This window comes from Dromaius novaehollandiae, chromosome 3 (genome assembly GCF_036370855.1).
Source record: "Dromaius novaehollandiae isolate bDroNov1 chromosome 3, bDroNov1.hap1, whole genome shotgun sequence".
NCBI lineage: Eukaryota > Metazoa > Chordata > Aves > Casuariiformes > Dromaiidae > Dromaius > Dromaius novaehollandiae.
Genome location: NC_088100.1, coordinates 5271821 through 5294874, shown reverse-complemented (window position 1 = coordinate 5294874; position 23054 = coordinate 5271821). Strand labels below are relative to the sequence as shown.

Sequence of the window (23054 nt, the reverse complement as noted above, 5' to 3'; positions counted from 1 at the left end):
GCGATTCTTTAATATCCAGTCAATTTGAATAGTGATGTTTTTATATCCACAGTCAGTTGAAGATGCCAATAACAGCGGTATGAACTTATTGGACCAGTCTGTCATTAAAAAAGGTATGGATTATTCCAACAAGCTAGACAAACTTTTACTGTGTAGCAATATCTTCATGATATATTTTTACTTTGGGGCAATTAATTTATCCGGGAAGCAGGCATACATGGCAGCAAGATGAATAGCTGATTGGGTCGGTAGATAGAGTGAAGGGAAGAGGAAAGACGTGTGAAAGGAGAAGCGGGTTTTTTCCCTGCGCTGCACTCGGATTAATCACACGTAGTTGTAAATATTTCTTTGCGCTGTTGCCAATAGCAATTCGAGTAGGGAAACACTCTGACCCCGATGTGAATTTGCCACCTCTCCCCCCACCTTGCTGGCAAATGGGGCCCCCCATGCCCAAAGCCGGCCCCCCTCCTTCCCGCCCGGCTTTGAGCCCCTTTGGGGTTTCAGTGCATTTCCCAGGCGATCCAGCCGTGCGGGGGAGAGACATGCACGTCGGTGCAAAAGCAGCCTCCACTCCTTCCCCCCTTCCTCCAAGAATCCCTCCTTTCCACATGCCTTTTTTTCCTAATCTTTCTACATATGCGTGCATGATTTAGTGCGACTGCAGCCTCACCCCATACTGTTAAAGGGAATGTGATATTAACAAATGTTTGCAGTCTCTTGTACAGCTGTAAGCAAAATAATTAACTAATTAAACTAATTAAATGTAATTACAATAACTCATTTTGGGTGTATTGCAGCTGCTTAATTTTTTTACATTTCTCTGACAGTCACTTGAAGATGCTTGGCGATTAGTGTTGTGTTATGCTGATAGACATTAAACAGATCACACGCTGCAAATGTAGGGAAAGCTATCTTTAATTATCTAAGGAGTTTCTATTTCTAGATTCAATTTTAAGTACCAGAGATGAGAGTTAGCAATGCTGTCCCTTATGTTTACTATCAACAGCACTTATCGCCAGGACCTTATTATTTGTCAAATGCAGAACTATTAAACTGCAAGTAGTTTAACAGAGATGATCTTCTGGGAGGCAAAGAAAAAGAATAGTGAGGGTGTTTATTTAAAATGTATTGAAGGCACCAGGAGGTCCTTCCGTTTATTTATTGTTTTTCTTTAAATCCTCGTGTACAGTCATACACACATACACACACAATGAAGTTCTAGTCATTTGAGGAAGGATAGATGAAAACTTGAAGATCATTTGACAGCATCATTTATGACCACCGGTTGAAAAGACCAAGGACTTTTTCGGGGGGGGGGGGGGGGGGGAAGACCTTTAAAAAGTTGCCTTAATGCAATCTTTTTTTTGTAATTAGTTTTTAATGAAATGAGTTCAGTTTGCATGTGATCGGTAGGTTTTGTGCTTAGGGTCTGAAACACGACGGCTTCTGGTTGTATTTTTTCCCTTTTTTTCTCTCCCTCTCTCTCTCCCTCCCACTCCCGTCTGCCCCCTCCTCCCCTACCCCCCCCCACACCTCGCTTGATAGCTCATATACGATGTTTCCTCTTGGGTGTATTTGATTAATTGGTGGTTGATTTGTGGTCGAGAGACTTCTTTTTAACATTGGTCCGTGTTCGCATTTTCGTTTTGCAATTTGTTATTCGCAGGACGCTCTTCTGCATTGTGTGTGATCACCCAGTCAAAAATAGCCTCTTTTTTTTTCTCTCTCTCTCTCTCTCTGCCTGTGTCTCTCCCTCCTTCAAATGACGAGGATAGCAGAGACAGATAATGTGCATGCTGACGGGTACAGTTAGACAATGAGCATCATGCGGTTAAATTTGCCAAATTAAAATTTGAATTATAATAATTATGAGGGAGCTCTTAGGTATAGATTGGGATGTGCTTACAGTGCCTGGGCATTGGAATCGCTACAGTTGCAGCTGCCACACACAGAGACCCAAACACCCAGAGGATCTGCAGCTATCGGGAGAGATACTCTGAGTTTAACCATGGTGCATAGGATACCTGTGCACTTCGGAAATAACTGAAAAGATACTAGCGTTTGCTTGTAGCTGTTTTAAAGCCAGTGTAGCAGCATTTTCTTTCTTAGAGGCAATGCTGAGCTCTAAGGAACTTTTCAGCGGAAAGGCATACTGTGAGCTCGGTTTCTTTTTGCACAGCGAGTTTCTTGGGTGCAAAGGAAGAGAAGCCTGCAAGAAGTAGTAGGGCACTTTTGTGGCAGACAATATTTAATCAGAACGAGAGAAGGAGCAGCGCAGAAAGGGTTCAGCAGGACTTTCTCTTTGTTTTCCACACTTCCAAGCTGTAAGGATATACTCTGAAGTTAGGATAAGTTATCTAGACTTAGGTCACTATTGCAGGCAGATGACGGTCAGATAGGTATTGATTGATTTTTGTGCAGTGCAATACTCTTCGTGATAAATACTTTGTAGACAAGGGTTGAAGGGGGCCTATTTCACCAAAAACTTAGTTTAGTGTTTCAAATGCTGTAATAAAAATGTAGTGAAAAAAATATATGATACAGACCTAAAGCATAAACTTAATTATGTCATCCAGCCTCTAAGTGTTTACTTCTTTGTGGTCTTTGAGGCCTGCAGAGGGAATCATCCGTCTACCTCTCTATCCATCTATGCAGAGATGCAAAAGGATTGCCAAAAATATTAAGGAGATTATATGGGGATTCATACACAGCTATCAATTTATCTTGCGCATCGATCCCACACAATAGATTATAGATACGCAGCCTCTTGTTATGTTTGCTATCTGAGCTTACTTGACATTTCTGAAGTAATTTAGTTAAGAGGAAATGAGTTGTTCCCAGTAGAGAGAGCAAACGAGTGGAGTGAAGGTAGCCAGCGTGATAAATGGCTCTTTCATTTGGAGATCTCCAGAGCTCGTTTAAGGCTAATTTTCTGTATTAGCCCCCTTTGAGCTATTAATGCAATAGGCAGGGACCGTGGCCCCTCGTCTCTTAGCTGCCCCATTAGAGCTAGCATTAAGCTACCAAGCCTGAACTCTACTGTGGTGGTGGTGGTGGCGGTGAAATAATGAAAGGTGCTTTTAAAACCCTCCTAATCTAAACTGGCAGAGGGTGGTTAATACGATTTGAAGGGGGCTGGTCAATGAACAATCAATAAACTAATAATGAGAAGGATGCGGTACATTAGCAGTCTAAAAATCCAACGAGACATTAAAAAATCATCGTTAACTCCTAGTCCCATTAAGATTTGGGTGGTGGAAGTGGGAGGGAGGGAGCCAGATAAATCATCGAGATGATAATAATCATCAAGAGCATTAATACCAGATTTAACTCGGCTTTAAGAGCTTACCGGCTACATGTTTTGAGGCCTTCCCTCGGTTTCTGCTGAAACGAAGGGAAGGTTTTCCGTCTGTTAGGAATAAAAGATCGGGTCCCCTTGTCAACTGTTCATCTGAAATCTGTTTGGCACGGGCTATGGCGAAATAAGTTGTCGTCTTTCAAAATCCTGCATGGCCCGAGTCCAAAGTTAATTTTTTGTGACTCTGGGGCACAGTCAGTGACCTTAAAATTATCCTGATGTATTTATTTACTTTCAGCTTTTTCTGGAGCTTGTCGGTACACTCACATCTGACTTAGCACGAAAGGCCATTTTAACCCTAACACCTTAATTCACTGTCTCCTTGCGTACGCACGCGCTATTATTTGTATTATTTTAAAGAATCATATGAAAAGAGGTGTCTTAACATTTCTTTTAATCGCATAGCATGAGATGCCTCCCCACCCCCTTCCTGAAGTATCCGGCAATAAATGATTAACTGAAAGCCACCCTGGCCACAGGCTTTCAGGTGACAGACCTGGGAATCAAACGCTGTTTCGGAGCTTGTGCCTCGGTGTCACTGTGCTGGGCACCTTTTCCTGGAAGACCGCCGGGACCTTACCGTCACCTTTAATTTAATGCGAAACAATTTCGAGGGAATACATTTCACTTTGAAATTTCCTCCTGGCTTTGGGGCATAGGGGCTGCGGAGGAGGAGGAGGGGGCGGGAGGAAGAGGAGGAGGAGGCGAGCGGCAGAGGAGGGAAGGGAGCATGAATACCCACTTTCTGTGCGTGTTCATTAAGAAGAAAATAAGAACCGAAACTTAGTGGCAACGGGTCATATACTGTTCCTGGGCTCCTAGACTTGCCTACAGAGCCAGACCAAATCAGCAGCAACTACCAAGCCTTGCTGCTATGGTGGACAAAGAGCTTTTGGCTCGTTTTAGGCCCAGTAGGTAGCTCCCAAGGTATGAAGACAGCAGTCCGATAACTCATTAGTAATAAGTTTGTCCACGACATTTTTTAATGCAAAACATTTCTTTTGATCGGTGGATTGATTGATTGATTGACTGGTGGACTATCTTGTTATTCTCCAGGTTTACTGCAACGATATTCATAGCTTAGAGAATGGTTATTCAGCTGTTTTCAGGGCATAACGATTCTTTTTTCTTTTTCTTTTTTTTTTTTTTTTTGTGCTCTTGACATGCTCTTTTTATTGCTATTTCTTCTCGCGCGTGTGCGTTGGGGCGCGTTTCCACGCGTTCGTGGCGAGCAGCCCAACAGAGACCCACCACCACCACCAAAAAAAAAAAAAAAACTCCTCACAACCTAAGACTTAATGTATGCACAGAAAATTGTAAACATGTAAAGAACTGAAAGCTTCACGCTGAGTTTCGCCATGCTCCATTTCCCCACCATTTCCTGCTGTCGTTTTAAAGCGATCTCACTCATCTAGAGATCCCGTTTGCAGGAACAGTATGCTTATAATTACTAACAAATCAAGCGGCTACTGTTGCTCTCTCAGTTTATTGATAAGCTGAAGAGAAATGGAAGGGGGAGAAATGACAAAGAGATGCAAAGTAACCAGAGGAAAGGAAAGACAGAGAGAAAGAGAGGAACAGAGAGAGGGTGAGAGTGAAAGAAGGAGAGAAAGGGTGAGAGAAGGAGAAAGGAGGGAAAGATTTGGGAAGGGTGGATGGTGAGAGCGCTCACACACACTCGCCGAAAGGAGTTTGTGAGTGAAAGGAAAACAGTTGCTGCTGGGAACAACAAGAACTATATTAATGGGATAAAGTTAAACCAGAGGTAGCGGGGACGCCGTGTATATATGTGTGTGCTCTTCTGTATCATCACAACAGTTACGACAATCCCTAACCGACCGGGAAAGTTGACAGCGACTAAAAACACCCCGCGCATTACAGTTTATCACAGTTTACATGCACGCAGGGCGCTGCCACATGCAGCTGCACACACGGCCGTGGGTGTTTGTTCACCCACCAAAACCTCCACGTTGCGTTATCTCTGGTACTGGCTGGGCTCCGTCTGAAACGCTATAGCCATGCTAAACATACAGATATGATAAAGATAGGGATAATTCATTCCGTGGCAAACACATTTTTTTAAGGAAGCATTAGGTAATTTACAGAAGATATAGAGGATAGATAAAATACATCTCTCTGAAGCTATGAAATTGCGATAGTTATGCTTACACCGCCTGGTAAGACTCTCAAATGGGTTTAGAGTTATTAGACTCCAGCTGATCGGTATGTTCATTTAGTCATTTTTGGTGAGCCACTGGTAAGAACAATAGCTGAAGAGGGCTCAGCATAGCAGGGAAAGGAGCCAGCCTGCTTACCAAAGGCAATTTGCATGGAAAAAATATCGAACACTCGAAAATCCATATTTCAAAGGTTAACTAATGTAATAAGTGCTCCAAAAGGCCAAAGCGAGTGGGGTGAGATATATTTAAACATTACACGGGCACCTCTCTCTCTCTTTAGTGAGTTTAGACTAAGATCAGATGTTCTTGGAATTGCTGCCTCTTGTTTAATTTCTCAGTTCACTGGACAGTGACCTGATAAACTGGGCACTAAATATAGCCCCTGTAAAGGTGTACTCGAACCAGCGAGACTGTGTGTTTGTCCGAAGAAAAATGCCAGTCATGAAAATATCTCTGTTGGGGCAGTGTTTTAATCTAACTCTTTTTTTCTTTTTCGGGATTTTGCACTCCAGTGACGCTGCAGAACAAAGTATATGAAATATGAGATACACTTACACACAGATATATATATATATTTTGAATGCCAGTGCTACCTCTGATACCCCAAAGGAGTCTCTTCCCATTGAATCAATGGCAAAATACCTAGTAATAGCAAGAAAAGCAGGAACGGGCCTCTAACTCTTTTATAACTGTTTCTGTGCCGATTTCAAACCATTTGAAACCGCCTTTATGAGCTGTATAAAATGCCTAGCTAAAAATAATAGAGAAATAGGAATTCATTCCACTCTCCGATTCCCTGAACTAAAGCCACTCAGAATAATTTGTTTATACTGGAGACTATGTACAAGGCATGTGAAGCAATATGTATATCTGAAATCTACTTGCCTTTTAGTTTTTCGCTGTTATAGAGCTTTTATTGTGGGGGTCTGGTCTGGCGGTAGGAAATGATCTGTAATAAAAACAGTGAAACACGGTTGTGTCTATTCCATACACTGAGGTTATAAAATTGGCAATTGCCCAGTAGTTAGCACTTGGTAATATATTAGGATACCCGATCTTATTGTTTAGCAGCTCCAGACGACTTAAATATCCCCTCAACCCTAATGGTTTGATTCTCCAGATATGTTGCAAATAAACAGGGCTTTTATTACTTAACTGACATGTATTATAACTACCTAAATAGCTGACATATGTGCATAATAGAACCCTATTATTTGCCGAATTGGTTTTGCAATTGATTGAGTGGAAATGGGAGATTGTGAAGTAGTATCTGCTCTACGAGGGTGTGTAATCAATTAGTCTTCTCTTCTAAAACATGCCCGCTAGACTGCCACTAGACTACCACCAGCGAATCTGCAATTTAGGAGCGCGCTTTCTATAAGGAAATGCACGTTGCAGCGATTCCGAAAGGAAGCAGCAGTAGCAGCTGTCAGCTCTTATTAACTCCTGCATAAAACATACCTTAAGTACGGTTTGTTATCAATTACTCGCAGAAATGAAACAACTGGGAAAATGCAGCGAGGCTCTCTATAAATTAAAGTGATTGGTTGATTGATTAGAGCACCTGCTGTAAATCATAACAGTTACACACAATTATGAGAGAGCTATTTAAGTTCATTTGTAAACAAAATTCATGTCACTAGGGGATTGCTCTCATTTTTACTTTAGCCATTTTTTTGTTTATTTCTGAGTGAGTCTGTTTGCTATTATAGGAATTAGTTCATTCTAAGCCCTTTGGTTGTTCTTAAAATAACCTTACTAGTTTCTCAGATAAATGAAATATTTTGTTTTATCGTGGGCAGAATAAAATGTTTTTATTTTTGTTTTTGCTTCCTTTAAATATGTGTTACAGTAATTAGATCAGCTTTTTTTCGGGGACATGAGAGTTCCCACTACTTTGTGCTACTCTATGGATAGTATGATATGATCAAGATGGTGAATGCTATGGTTACACCAGATTTTTTTTTTCTGGAGATCATTTTTCTGAACTGGAAGGCTCATTTTGTTTCACATACCAGACTTAATAAAACCACAAAGCAATAATAGAGCTGTCTTCTAGTTGCTGTATCCTCCAGCCTCGATATTTATTTAAGGCAGAACCTCCTTTAGTGTAGTGAATTTATTCCTAGCTCAGCAATAGGAATAGTAGAAAAATGAGCAAAAGTAGCAAGTTTTCCTTATTTTCCCCCATCAATGTGCCAGGCGCTGTCCATTGTACAGAAAGGCATCAGAGGGCTCTAGACAAGCCTAGATCCGAAACACGAAGTTGGTGCTAACAAGGTGTGTTTTACCTTCTCGTGAAGGAACAAGGCATACGAGCACCACGCTGTTGGCTATCCCTGGTTCTTGGGGCACTTTTCTAGAGGATTGGTGGAGCAGCACCCCTTTAAGTGGCTGGAGGTAGCAGGAGATTGAAAATCCCCTTTCCTTTTGTGGTGCATGTCGGAGGCAGCGTGGCTAGCTGTGCTCCTCGGTGGCGTGATGGTTCATCTCTCCCCTCCTCCCCTTTTTCTTTCTCCAGTTCCGGTTCCTCCAAAATCTGTTACTTCTTTGATGATGAATAAAGATGGCTTCCTGGGTGGAATTTCAGTCAATACCGGCGAGGTGTTTTGCTCCGTTCCTGGCCGCTTGTCTTTGCTTAGTTCAACCTCAAAGTACAAAGTCACTGTGGGAGAAGTTCAAAGACGCCTTTCTCCTCCCGAGTGTCTCAACGCGTCGCTCCTCGGAGGAGTGCTCCGAAGGTAAGAGGCCGAGGCGAGCGGGTGTGTGGGCGTCCTTCTCCCTACCAGAAATGCTTGGCCAGCAGGAAAGAGGATCTCGGATATGCCTTGATCTTCTTATCTCAGCAGGATGTGCGTGTGTGTGTAATGCCCAGGCTCAGGTAAAAAAGATACTGTATTGAGGCATCGAGAGGAATGTATGAAGGATAGAGAAAGATGTGGCCATGTAGGTTTTTTATTAAAGCAGCTTAGAGTAGAAGATGTTTTTCACCCTTGTGCACGCACACAGACCCTTTCTGTCTTCTCTCCTCCACTTTCGGCTCTCACAGCAAACGGAAGATAGGATAAAATGCCACCGTGGGCGTGTGGAAGTTAGATGTTGCACGATGGACCTGATGTATTTCAGGGATAAGACAGTATATTTCCCAGATAACAGGGATCTGTGGGGCGTCCTCTATACGGCAATAACCACAAGGCAATTAACAGGTGCCACGTGGGACATCACTGAAGTTGGCAGGGAATTAGTAGGAGAATTATAAGGTAGGTAAGTACCTGGTTAAAGAAAAGTCAACAACAGATAGCTTTGAAAGTCAACAGCTTCCATCTAGAGGAAGGTTGCTGGTGGAATTATTCAAGGTTGGTCTTGAGGCCTATGATGTTTCATGTTTGTGAAAATCACCCACTAATGTGCTGGTGAACTGTGCGGAAGACCCCAAATTAATTGATGTTATCTGGACCCCAAATTAATTGATGTTATCTGAAGAAAAAGAGTAGCAAGGCACGACCTGGCAGCCTGGTTGCCATTTCTTCATATCAAGTGAGAAGTCATGCATTTGGGTACCAGTAACAAGAATTTAAGCCCCGAGGTCATTGCCTGGAAAAACTTAACAGGGAGACAGCCTTTACGTTCTTGATATTGACTGAAGGACTGTGAATTGTCAGTGTGATTCGTCTGTGAGAAAGGTGAGATAAGGGTATATCTCTAGCCAGGAAAGGGCTGATGTGGTACAAGGTAACAGTTCACAAGCCAAAGGAAGGCTGAGAGGGGATAAGACTTCATTTTCTACCTGGGGGGTATATGGCAGGCTGGAAGACAAAGGATAACACCCGGACAGGAACAAATGCATATAAATTGGCCATGAATAAATCTCAGGTGGCGCTTGAAAGCTGTTAATCTGAGAGCAGTAGAGATCTTGCCAGCTACCCTATAGGAGCAGTTGAGCCACATCTTTTCTAAGCTGTTTTTGAACGAAGCCTGGGCAAAGTCTGTTATCACATCAGGGGATCCGGCTCCGTGTCTGGAGCAGAGGGAAAGTCCTGCTGCATGCACAGTCACTCATCCTAAAATGTAGATGAGACGTAGGGTCTCCTTAAATAGATGCGCTTCCACGTGAGTTCTGTAATCGGTGTTCAGCTGTGATCCGTGCCAGGGGAAGAAGCAGGGATTTTTACTTACAGATGCCAGCCGGTCTGCTCATTCTGTATAACTGCAAATGGAGCAGAGAGAACATCTGAGAGATATACTGTAGAAAATGTAATTATCAAGGTAAAGAAACATCATTACTGAACTTCAGCGGATTTCTGGAGATGGCCCAAGACGTAATCATTGGCTGCTGCTGACTTCAGTTCCTATCTCGCGTCTGGGTTTTAGACAAGCCTTTGGTTCAGAGCGAATGAAATACAAAAAGCTGCTCTCTTGCAATTCTGCCATCTATTCCTGTTTGCTTTGATATAAAATAGTGAGAAGCCAGGCTTCTCTGTCACTTCTGACTTTCTTCTGCTAAGTGTGATTGTTAATTTTATATATATATAAGTTTATATATATAGCTATAGATATAAACTATTAAAGTTTTGGGATGGACCCTGATCCCAGTGCCAAAACTCCCACTAGTTTCACAGGTGGCAAAATTTCACCCCTGGGGACTTACTCTCCGGGTACATATCTGTAGGTGTCCAAACAATAGTTCTGTATTTCCCATCTATAGCTCGTTCATCCCTCTATTGTCCCTGTCTGTAACCTCCGGCAGATATCCAGATACTCCTTCAGGCAATCCTTTATATAGTGCACTCTGCTTTTAGGTGTTCCTCCCAGTAGCCCAGCATTGGCTTTGCGCGCACACACGAAACATTTCCATTAGTTTCATGAATGTTTTTCTCCTTTTCTATTTATTCACGGACACACACGCACATTACCTTCTCCCTTAGAGCCTTTTAGATCTCTTTTTCTCGTTCTTCTTTCCATTTTGGCTCTTTCCTAGAATAACTGAGGCTCTAATTCTCACCCTCTGTCTTTCTGCTCGTCTCTACACTCCATCCTGATACATGTTGGTGTCATACAATAGGAACCCAGTTGCCGCCTTCCATATCAGGCCTCTGTACGGTAATTATTGCTATTTGGCATTATTTGATTTCCCTGGATAAAAGGAGGAGAAAAGTGGGCTCATCCCCACTCCCACTCCTGGGAGAAATTAAGCAAATCTCAGCAAATTTAAGGAGAAATCAACACACACAAAGCGCTAACGTGGAGCGAAAACCCTCCCAGGCTCCACTGCCTGCTCAGACTAAACGTTTCTTCCAGGAACACTGCGGGGTTAATCACACTGTTAATTTCTTTGCAATTCTAGAGCCAAATCGAAAAACGGGGGGAGATCTTTGCGAGAAAGGCTAGAAAAAATCGGTTTGAATTTACCAGCCGGCAGGCGTAAGGCCGCAAATGTCACTTTACTCACCTCCCTGGTGGAAGGTAAGCAGGGGCCGCCGTCCCCTTCGCACTCTTGCCCGCTCTCAACTCGCGTCTGACGTTTTGCGAACCCAAAAAGTTTCGGGATCAGGTGGGAAAGCGCTGCAGAGGTGAAATTCAGGGCGGGTGAGCATGCCTAAGGCTAGCATGCCTAAGGAGCCCATCCCCAAAAAGCGAAGTCCCTGGCCTGGGAGGGGGTGGGGAGTGGGGAAAGCATTGAATCCTCTTGGTGGCAAGGATGAGGCTCTGTATATGTGTAGGTGCGTGTGTGTGTGTGCAGGGCAGTCCCCACTCCTCATTGCTATTAATTACCAGGCTCTCGCTAATTCGCTCCTCCCGAGTTTATTTCTGACAGATGCCCACTACCGCACGCTCATCGCGAAAAAAAATTCAGCCCCCCTTGTCGTTTCGGCAGAAGAAAGAAATCAGAGCATTTTTAGCAGCTGCAGAGTGCAGGTTACCTTAGGATGACTAGACGTGAACAAAGAGATGAGCAATTCCCGAGGAAGGAAAGAGGGAAGGAGAAGCTTAAGTTTTAGATGATTTCAAGCGAACTAATGCCGTTTTGGTGTTCGGCGCGTTTCTTTGATTTATTGTTACCGTAGTGAAGAGTAAAATTGAGAGCTGCTAATATGTTGAGGATATGTGCTTGTGTTTGTGCTAAGAGAAGTTGGACCTTCTCCAAAAAACATAACTAGGATAGTATGGATGTAATTATGAATTACATGTATCTACATTATACATACACACCGAGAGGCGCAGAAATAATCCACTTATCTCTCCTGCATATAACCATGCATAAACATTTGCGCTAGATATTAACTTTTCGGCTCTTTTTGGTTGAGTTGTGCGAGTGTTAAGACCGCATGCAGAGCTGAAACCAGATCCCAAAGGGCCGGTGGGGACCGGCTCCCCTGGCCTGCTGTCGGCATATGGCTTACCCCGAGCGCGCAAGGCGTAGCACGGGGTATGGTATGGGGTTATCCATATGGCGTGGGTGTCACCAACCATGTCAAGGGTGCAGCATCACTTACCCCATGCTCATACCTCCTCTGATTTAACTCCAAATCAACAGTTTCCCTTAAAAGAGCTCCCTCCTCGCAGACCAAGCTTCACCTGCTCGGGCTTTACCTTGCTTTCTGCCACCGGTCAGGATTTGGCATTGCTGTTATGCTTTTGCCTATAGCAAAAATGCTGCATCCAGCCCCTTTGGCGATTAGCGAGATGCCTCGGAAAATAAAGATGACGTCGTACCGCAAGTCCTGATCGTCAAAAATAATGCGGTCCTAGAGTTCTTAGACTTATCTGTTTTGCGTGTTGGAAATCTTTCCCCTGGTCCCTCAGGCGGTGCTTTAAAGGGTTTAATGCTTTATTCTAGAGGGGGTGAGCTATAATCTGGTGGAATCCCCCTAGAGTCTGAGGGGTTTTTGTATTTTTTTTTCCTCTCCTTCTTTTCCTCTTTCTTCAGCTACTGTGTCTTCTTCTTGTGGCATAAAGTACATCAGTAGGAGTTTGATGACACGAACCTCTGGAGGCTAGAAACCTGAAACCAGACAGGCAGAGGAAGTGACAATTAGTATTAGAGTTAGAATAATTATTATTTTTCACAGGAAAAGGTTGCTGTTAGTTGCTGTCTTTCCACTGGGGTGGACCCAAACTATCTGATCAGATAGTGGACTGATAATTTCCAGAGGATGAAACGCAGTTACCTGCATCACTTTGCAGATGCAGCAATAATTGCGATAATGATGCAGGCGCTCTCCCCTCATATGTAGGTGTATATAGAAGTATGTATATAATGTCCCGCAGAGAATGGACATTCATACCAAAAATTATGCGCACATCTGTAAAATCCTGGACAATGTGCTGGCGTATTGAATTAGGAGGGAATTCTCTACTTTAAAAGAAGTTTGGGTCCTCCTGAATTCAGAGACCTCACTGTTCTTTTTTTTTTTTTTTTTTTTTTTTGGTCCAGTTTGCTTGGAAGTGTGTGTTTGTGTGTGTGTACTTTTCCCACAAGTTTGTATAGGACCAGATCGAAGCAAAGACAAATCTCATCAGCTGAAAAGCTGCCCCATAAAGTTGCTTCTGCCGACAAATAGGGCTTGTGGAGGGAAATCATGAGACCGCAGCCTGTCTCTAAGGTGCAGGGGGTGTTAGTGGGTCCCCAAACACGGCCCGAAAGAGCTGGCTTGTAGCAGAGGGAGGTGATCAGAGGCTGTTAATGCCCCTCTCCTTTCGTCCAGGTGAGGCCGTTCATTTAGCTCGGGATTTTGGGTACATCTGCGAAACGGAGTTCCCGGCCAAGGCTGTTTCTGAGTACCTGAACAGGCAGCACACGGACCCCAGCGACCTCCACTCCAGGAAAAACATGCTGCTTGCTACAAAGTGAGTGCGAAGTTGGCCACCTCTGCCCTCCCCTGGAAAAGAAAGAAAAAAAAAAATCCTCCCCCCTCTTAAAGCCTTCCTTTGAGCTCGTTTTAAAGGCAGGCGGAGTTTGCAGCCGCAAAATTATAGCTGTCCGGGGCGGGGGGGAGGAATGGGAGGAGGGGATGCTCGTGTGGACCCTGTGTCACACCATGACCCTATATTGCTTCTGTGTCCTTCTGCAATGGGGCTTCTGTGTGGTGTAGGTGGATGTCCCCCAGGTCGTTTCCAAGCTATCTCTCCCCCGCCCTCCCCCCCAAAAAAATCCTGCATGGAAAGGAGACCAAAAATCTGTATTTTGCTTCCACTCCCAGGGCTGCAGGGAGACGACACCGTCTGTCTGTCCCTCCCTGCTGCTTACTCGCACCTGCATGGCTGCTGCCAAATTGCAACGCCTTTCCCACACAGTTTAATTAAAAACAACAACAACAAAAACCCACCGCGTATTGCTAATCGTCCCTACTTTTAACAAATTTGCGGCCGCTGTCGCGAAGCAGGTGGGGAGATGGGGAGTGGGAATCTGCCACTGGGTTTGGGTCCCCCCCATCCATCTCCTTCCCTTGGGACTTTCTCCTCGGCTTTTCTATATCGTTTGATTTACAGGCGGCTTTGCCTCCCGGGCCAGCGAGCTGGGCGTTTTATATCTCGCTCAGGTCTTGGTGGTGGGTGCTGTGTGTCTCTGCACATTTCTCTCTCTCTGGGAAAAAAAGAAAAAAGAAAAAGAAAAACAACCCAAACAGCTCTCATTTATTTCATGCTCTGGGACGTGGCTTGCTCCGATGACAGTGTAATTTAAAGAAATATATGGAGGGTTGAAAAATCATTTGCTCAAATTTGTCCAGATGTTTTTTAGACGTGATTGGAATTTGATTGCCCTTTTCCGCAGGGTCAGAAGATATTAATGTCCCAGAACTTTAATTGCTCGCAGACCCTGCTTTGCTCTTTGAAGATGTAAAATGTTGGACTCATTACTGTTTGTTCTCCAAATTCAAAGTTTCCTCTCTTGCACTTTCTTAATGGATAATACATATAGAAGTAGACCTTTATCTTTCTCCACCCTCTGAAACCTTCAACCCACCGGGAATTTCAGAGATTTTCAGAGGATGAGAGCTGTATGCACTTTTAAAGCTTTTTTTTCCTTTTTTTTTTCCTCCTCCCTTCAGCCCCTTTTTCTCTGGTCCCTGGGTAGGCATCTGTCTCAAAGTGACTATTCTTTTGGGAGGACCTCCCTGCCCCCCAGGTTTTCACTTTGCCTAGGTACCTGTTGACTTGAAGGCCTTCTGGACTAAAGCAAAGCAAAAGAAAGAAAGAAAGACAATCTCATTAAGAATAATAATAAAAAAGAAAGATCTGATTCTCCAAGGTGTGGGGAAAACAAACAAGAGCTGGATGTCAGCTCTGATGCTTTGGTGCCCCCCCCCCCCCAAAAAAAAAAAATAGAAAGCCCCAGCTTTGGTCCCCATATGAGGAAGCACGTGGCCCCAGGGTCCTGGCTTTTCTTCCCAAGGATGCCCGGCCTGAGCCATCTCGGAGGGGTTTTGCCCGCTCCCTGTGTTACCCCAGGCTCCTCCACGCTTGGGGCAGTAGGTCCGTGCAGGTCCCCTCCAACTGATGCTTTTCTCTGGGAACAGCACCGATGGGACCAGCTCAAGGCCTGGCTCAGGCCTCTGGACAGAAGGATAGACCACAGACTAGTGTTGCATCTCTCTGCCTTTCTGCTGCCCAGTTATTTCTAGAGGCACCCAGCAGGCCTGGGTTTTTAGCAGGGCTTCAGAGGCATGCTGGTGGTGGAGCTTTCCATCTCCAGGCCTGGTGCTCTTCTGACAACCCCACTGCAGCAAGCTCGCTCCCTGCTGCTGAAGAGCCTGGTCCTGGGCAGAGGGCTGCTGATCTCCACCGGCATCCTGGTGTGGGAGCAGCAGTTGTGTCCACCATATAGCTGGGGAAAGGAAGGTGGCACAAAAGCCCCAGCCTGGGGCTTGAGATCAGCCTTGCCCTGGCCTGATCCTGCCCCTTCCTCCAGCCTCTGTTGTCTCATAGACCGCTGTCAGTATGGGATGGGTCTAACCACCACTTTTTCTCTCTTTTTCTATCTTCTCTCTTCATCTTCCCCTCTTCCATGCAGGCAACTTTGTAAAGAATTTACAGATCTCTTGGCCCAGGACAGGACGCCCATTGGGAACAGCCGACCCACCCCTATTTTGGAACCGGGCATTCAGAGCTGCTTGACTCACTTCAGCCTCATCACTCACGGCTTTGGGGCCCCCGCTATCTGCGCCGCTCTCACGGCCCTTCAAAACTACCTAACTGAAGCTCTCAAAGGCATGGACAAGATGTTCTTGAACAACAACACTGCTAACAGGCACACATCTGGCGAAGGACCAGGTAGTAAAACTGGAGACAAGGAAGAGAAACACAGAAAATGAAAAAAAAAAAAAAAAAAGGAAAGAAAAAAGAAAAAAAGTTAAATAAATAAAAGGAAAAGAGAGAGAGAGAGAGAGATAATCTTTTAAAAAACCGTCTTAATTTTAGCTTTAAAAATATTGGATTGGGCTTTGGAAGAATTCTATTAGGTAGGACAAAATAATAATAATAATAAAAATAATAATAATTAAAGAAAGACAATAATTTAAGATCAGAGGAGCACAATGGCGCAAGACCAGTGGTTCAGAGTCTCTTGCCAGGAACATGTGAAGACAACCACCAGGATTTTTTTCCCACTTCTGTTCTTTCACATTTTTTAAATAATGATTTGGGGTGGGGGGAGTATAATAATAATTAATAATAATAATAAAAGAAAGAAATGAATAACTTATTGGAAGAAATTGGAGAAACATTTTTGGTGTCAGTGCTTTGATTTCTTGAGATGCACGGTCTGTCTTCCTGTGATTTTTATTTTATTTCCCCCCCCCCTTTTTTTTTGGAACGATGTCCCGTCTCCACAATAGACAAAAGTATCTTCCAGAGCGCTCCTTTCTGAGCAATCCCATCATCTCATTCCCAGGCTTTTCCCATCTCATCTCACCACCCTGGCTCTGTCTAGACTAGGAAAGGAGGTGACGCGAGTGGGTGTGCAAAGCCCCAGACCTTTTACGAGGACAGCAAAACCAGTCGGCTCTATCTGCATTCGTGGCAGCAACTCCAGTTAATTACATTAGATTGGATGTTTTGAGTCATGCTAGCTCAATCGAATTAGCTAACTCTATTTTTTAAGAACCCTTTTTTTTCCTGGTCTAGACAGCCGCTCTGTTTAGATTACCAGTGTTTACAGGTGTGTATGTGCACGCGTGTGCGGATGTGTGTGCATATGCGTATGCACACACATAGCTTGATAGAGGTGTGTATGTGCACTGTGTATGCTTGTGTATATATATGTATGCATACATATACATGTATTTAATATGTGTGTACAGCCACACATATTCACGCATGCAAACATACCTTTTTAATTTAGTACTTGCCTTTGACGGTAAAATGCCTTGTCTATAAGGGGTTGCAAAATTCGAAAGTCAGGTCTGGTAAAATGGTAGTGCTAGCTGATTTCTTAATTTTCTGAGATCTCCTCTTTTTCTCTAGGGAGTTTTATATTCCTAACTATGCCAATGTTATGATCCTTAACTTCCTTTAGTGGTGTGTGTGAGAGATATCTTTCCCCATTTTTAAAGAACTGTTAACAGCAACAAAAAAATGAGTGATATGAGTATGTAATTCTTTCTCAGGAGTATGCACTATTTTATTTTCTTCTGTTTCCTAAAGCTTTGCCCGCTTGGCTTATGAGCTTCTTCAAAGAGGACTAGAGATCCCTACACAATATATCAGGTACAGAGAAAAAAAATCCACAATTCTGATATTCTGATACTTTTTTTCTTTTTTTTTTCTTTTTCAAATCAAAGCCAGTTGTTTCAGAATCCTGTAGGTGCACTTCTTTAAAGAAGCTCAAAGGGAATAATTCGAACAAGATAAAAATAGAAGTTGGAATCAAGGTGTAACACTGCAAAGAAAATAAGCGTTGTGCTGACTGTTGCCACCTTGCTTGGCACTAGGGTTTTGTCCGCAGAGAGGAAAGGGCTGCCGTGTGAGCTGGCTCCTCAGGATGGGAGCGGGGAGGGTTTGCCAGGGAATATCCTGATTTCTGGTCTCAGGCTGAGGAAAGAGGTTTTGCATAGAAAGTTTTTTTAAAAAAATGCCTTGTGACTCTTGCTTTAGATCATGTTGGGGTGGTAAGGGGGAAAAAACCTCTTAACTCCAATGTTTTTCTCAGTGGTTTGGTGTGTGACGGGCTGTCTTATGCATATGATTTTGAGGGGTGGAGGGGAAGTCTGATTTCTTTCTTTCTCCTTATTTTTTAACATACCTTTCTTTGTCTTATATGGTAAAATGATGCTAAAGTGTAAGGATATGAATTTCTGTTCAGATTCTGCAATATTGGGTAATTGCATATGTTTCGCAGCGGGGTAGGTTTCATGCACTAACACATCTTTTTGCTTGTGTCAGAACAGTTTCGGGGTGTGGGTAAAATCCTGGCGCTCCTGGAGGCCCTGGCAAAGCTCCCATGGGGTCAGGCCTCCCCGCCGTGATCCCTATTAGAGCCACAGCTCCAACCTGGGCAGGCACACCTGAAATCTAAGCGGGGGAGAGAGAGAAGGCAGACACGCCTTTGCCTTGCTTTAGTTTCTAAAAATAAAAAAAAGTCTTTGAAAGTGGATGGTGGGGAAGAACTAATTGAGGGATGTATCTTTTCAACAGTTTTTTTTTCTTAAATAAGCAAATGAGCCTCTTGATTCACACCCCAAAATGTCCTTAGCTGCTTGGGAAAGGTCTAGAACTGAGGCCTGCTCTATTTTTAAGTTCCAAAGGTTTATCTTCATGCTGCAAGCGAAGGTCTCAACTCTTGTCCCATACCTGTGACTGAGACACGTGTGTAGCAATAGAAACGCAGGAACCCTACAGATTTGCTTAGCTCCAGAGAGTGCTACCCGCTCTGAAGCTGGCCTTTATGCATGTATCTTTGATCCTTCTGGGGCAGAGAATCCTCATGTGAGAGAAGGGGGAAACTGAGGCACGTGGACTTCTCCGTGGGCTCCCGGCAGGAACTGGGGTAACCTTTGATCTTGGCAGGCCCCTGGCAGGTAGCGGTGGGTTTACACCTCTTGCAGTCGTAGACCCCTACACATGTCCCTGGAGGTGGTGTGGATCCCTGTGGGACATAGACCTTGGTGATCCCTCACCCAGAGGTTCTGACCCTCAGATTGAGCAGTAGACCCCAGGCAACTGGGACACTCTGAAGCCCACCCCTTTGCCAACCAGCCTCCTGATTGTGGCAGGCTCACGGAGAAGGATAACCCTGGCTCCAGTGCAAGGCGAGCCCCAGCTGTGTGATGCAAGAAGGGAAGGGGTGTGTGTGTGTGTATGGACATGGGGAGGAACAAACGGGTATAAATCCCCAAGACATCATGCGACCGGCATGTCTCCCTCCTCTGTCACGTGAGACAATTCTGGTTTTCGAAGCCAAGTGCTGAGTGTTGCATGCAGCTCTGCCTGCCCTCTGCAAAGCAGCCTTTGTGAGGAGCCCAGAGGCCTAGCAAACCCTCCAAAATCTGCAGCATCCCGCCCCCCGAGTGGACTCCTGGGCTCTGGGGAGACCCCAAGTTAGTGCTCAGTCTTCCAGCTCCCCAGCAGTGCATACAGGGACAGGGGGACTCATTCCCTGCCACTGAAGAACTTGCAATTCAAGGGTTTTGGGGGGTGTTTGGGATGCTCCTTTCTTTTAAAAGCAGGGAAAGATAGTGTAGTGTATCACACTATCACCGTGAGCTAATGGGAAAGAGACTGCTTGCAATTTCTTGAGGGAAGAGCTGCATGCTCTTGTGTGCATGCACATGCATGTGTGAGGGCCTGTTCCTGCTGCTGCTGCTGCTGAAATCTCCCTTAGGTGCAGGTTGGGTCACTTGGAGCAGGATCCAAACCCTGGGAAGTTCGAGGGGAGAGTTTCAGTTGACTCCTGGCAACTTTGGATGTGCCTCTCATGCCTCCCACCTGGAAGATAGACTGCAAACACCAGGCCATGTTTTCCTTAGGCAAAACTAAAGAGTTTGCAAAATTCTCAGTGTTTCCAGCAGACTCCTCTCACCTGTTCCCCAAAGTCCTGAGACAAAACCCCTGATGTTTCCATATTAAAAGCAAACAGGCAGAAAACATGGCACAGGAATACACCCATCCCTGTTCTTCCCCATGGTCTAGTGCTGGCCACAGAGGGAAACATCCCTTGCTTGCTTTCAGTGCTGAGGTCCCCCCATGAGAGCGAAACGCAGCCTCCTGCTCTCCAAGTCCCACCACAGCCTGCCCTAACCGAGCGGCGTTTCCCTGAGCTCCCTCAGCTTGACTTCTGCTCTTGGCGGGGCACCTCAGACATATATCTGATAATTGAGTTGTTAAAAGATTTGGTTTCCTCGGGATCATAAATCAATAAACAGGAGGATTAACACGGCAGCTCTGCTCTTTAACTCAAGGGAAAAGTTTGAGGAGAGACCGTGAAAAGTTTGTTTTCAAACCAAACAGGTGGGTTACTGTAAACTTTATTTCATTCTTAACCTCACTCTTTTTTATTTTTATTTTTTGAATACAATTCTCTATTTTCCGTTGGAAAGATCTTTGTTTTTGTATGCTCCCTGACTTTTTTTCTGGTTGTTATTCACACAAGGTGTGAAGGAAACGAGAAGCCAATTTTATGGGAATCCCTTTAGAGCCGGCTTAGTTCTTTAAAACCGGGTCGTGTCTTGTCCCACCTAATAGAAATTCTCTGTGAGAAGCTCTGTTAAAGTCTCATAGCATCGTAACCTCCACGGCCAGAGACCAGCTAGGCGATGGAGAGGACCTTCCTGCTCACATGGGAGAAATCCCAGTCTTGTATCCAGAACAACCTCCCCCCCCGAAAAAATCCCCGAATTTTCACTTTTGGGGCTGAGTGGATGGGGAGGGGGGTGCTTTTAAGACCTTTAGCTGTGCCCAAGAGCTTATTACCTTCTCCTGCTAATCTCTCTCTGACTGGTTTAACACGCAGTCCTCTGTTTTCGTACGTTTTCTCACAGAATTTGGTGCTCGTTTCAGCTGCCGGGGGCGGGGAGCATCTCTCCGCCTCCCTGTTATCCAGCCAAGAGCCCCTTCCCCTCGGGTTTCCCTGTGTGAGAGACACCCTAGGCTTTTTACAAATAATATATTTTCTTATACAACAACAACAGTAAAAGATCCCCCAACAAGCGCCTGAGCATTTCGAGAGAGACTAAGCCTTGTGTGCCAGCGATAAGGAAAAAAAACCAAACAAATGCAAAGCTATGAAAACGCGAATGAGAAACTGGAAAGATGGAGGAAAAAAAAAAAAAGACACCGTTCTCCTTCCTATGCCCCAAATGATCCCTTTCACCTCCTCTTCTTGAAAAAAAAAAAAAAAAAATCTGACCATGCAGTGAGAAATATCAGTTTATCGACTCTTCCTGAGAAGAAATGCGGAGAGGCATTCAGTATTGAGTTTGTATATATTTATTTATGCTTAATTTAACGGGAATGTGTAAATATGGCGAGCAAGTAGTTTTGGGGTTATTTATCTGTGAATCTATACCTCTGTGAATGGGTGGGGGAGTTTAAAAACAAAAAGAGAAAAAAAAGAAAAAAATGAACAAAAAGAAAAAACAAAACCAACAAAAAAAACCGCTTGACTAGATAGTATCCTATCTGAATCTTTTCTGTTCTTTATAGACAAGCTGTTATGGTAATGGGTAGAAATTGGTTTCTTGTCCAGTGCTGACCTGATTTACATAAATAATAAGAATAAGAATAAAAAAAGAGATTGTTGTGTTTTGTTGTATTTTCCTCTTCAGTTTTTTTTGAATGTTGGTGCTGCTTTGGTTCTGCAGACGGATTTACTTATAACGCCAAGAAGTCTTTATTTTCCCAGTCTAGGCTTTGGGGAAATTCAGGACGTGTCTCTACATGAAAAAAAAAAAAAAAAAGGACAATAAATATTGCTTCTCAGAAATGTTGGTATTTTATTTCTGTCTGACTCAAAAGTGTCCATATTTTTACCACTCTTACCTCTTCATTCTAAGCAGACCTATAATAAACCTCATGTCATGTTAACGTGATCTTTCGTTTCATTTTGCCTTTACTAGCTAAATTCGGACTAAATCTTTCCCTCTTCCAAGTATTAGCCAGTAAAACAAAATGTTCTGTATTATTACAAGGCTTCAATAGCAGGAACCGTTTTGTCCGCGATCCTCACTGCTCTGTTACTGTACTTTTCCACTTCTGTATATGTGTATGTGAGTGTGTATGTATGTATATTTATTCTATAATATACAGCTCGGGCGTGATGTTCATATTCACAATGCAGGATTATTTTCTACCTTTAGGTCCACCATTGCAGCACCAGTGATTAGCAAAGGGAAATATTAAAAATAACCCCTCCGCCCCCCGCCCCCCCCCCCAAAAAAAACCCCTTCGTTCCCCAGTCGGCTTTATTTGGGTTTGTAACAGGGGCTCATGAAGAATACATGAGCAGCTCGGGGTAGATCCTGATCTCCAGGGTTAACCCGGAGCCACTCTGGAGCGACTCAAGATTTACCCTGCGGTTGGGAAATGGGATTGGGGAGGCAGATTAGGGCCTCCCGATTTTTTTTCTTTTTTTTTTTTTTCCTTTCAGCCCTGTCATTTTTGTCCTTGTAAATCAGAGGTGGAAGGGACCGTCAACTCAACCCTCCCCACGGTCCCCCCGAAAAGCAGCGCGCATATGTGGAGCCCTGGGGGTGGGAGCGGCTTTCAAGCGTGGCATTTACGGTGGCGAAGTATTTTAGTTAAGCGCCCGTTCTGCAGAGTCTGATGGGTTTGTTAGTTTTCAGGAGGGAGCCGTAGACGGAGAAATGCAGGAGCCGTTAAAGACAACGGATCGGGTTTTGCAATTTAATATTTTCTCTCTTGCTGGGGGTCGGGGTGGGGGGAGAGCAAAAAATAAATCCTTCCCCACCTCCAGCTCCAAACTACCTCCCTTCTCCCTCTCCTTCCAGCTCGGACTACAGGAGCAGACTCAGCTGATGGCCCAAGGTGTCCAACAAAAATCCTAATAAAAACGGCAAAAACAACAAAAAGGCATTGCAAACAACCGGCCCCAAAGTCTGTTTTCTGGGGAAGCTTTCGAGGCTCGGCTGCCTCAGCTCCAGCCGGGCTTGGGCTCAGCCGTGACCTAGTTTCTCTCCTCCGCGGTGCGATGGCGAAAGCGCCGGGAGCGAGTTTGCGGGGCCGGGGAGGGAGGTGGCGGGCGGCGAGACCCGAGCGGGGTCGGGGGGAGCCGGGGGGGGGGGGGGAAGCCGCAGGCCTGGGAGCCCGAGAGAAAAGGGAATCCCCCCTTCTTCCTTCCTGCGGGGGCTTGGCACGGCGGGGAGTGGGCACCAGCCACCCCTCCCAAAAAAGCCGCCCCCCCCCCCCCTCCCCGGTGCAGGGCTGGCCTGGCTGCAGGTGTGGGGGAAGGATGCCCTTGGGCAGGGAGCGCTGGGAAGACCAGCGACCCTGGAGCCGGTTTCCAAAAGCAAGGAGGCATTGCCTTTCTTTCTCTCTTTTTTCCTTCTTTTTCTTTTTCTCGG

General features: G+C 44.7%; 1 protein-coding gene across 4 annotated transcripts in view; it reads left to right on the top strand.

Annotated features, from left to right (window-relative positions):
- Positions 1 to 21563, top strand: part of TFAP2B (transcription factor AP-2 beta) — a 31775-nt gene extending 10212 nt beyond the window's left edge. For 2 of the 4 annotated variants that reach the window (XM_064508297.1, XM_064508299.1), the window contains 6 exons: positions 53 to 113; positions 8060 to 8279; positions 10883 to 11001; positions 13245 to 13386; positions 15551 to 15810; positions 17182 to 21563. In XM_064508297.1, coding sequence (XP_064364367.1) covers positions 53 to 113; positions 8060 to 8279; positions 10883 to 11001; positions 13245 to 13386; positions 15551 to 15810; positions 17182 to 17222 — 843 coding nt within the window. In that variant the 3' untranslated portion in view covers positions 17223 to 21563. Of the gene's footprint in view, positions 1 to 52; positions 114 to 8059; positions 8280 to 10882; positions 11002 to 13244; positions 13387 to 15550 lie in introns of all 4 variants that reach the window. The other 2 variants (XM_026093819.2, XM_026093821.2) reach the window with 1 other exon arrangement.
- Positions 21564 to 23054: the final 1491 nt, after the last annotated feature.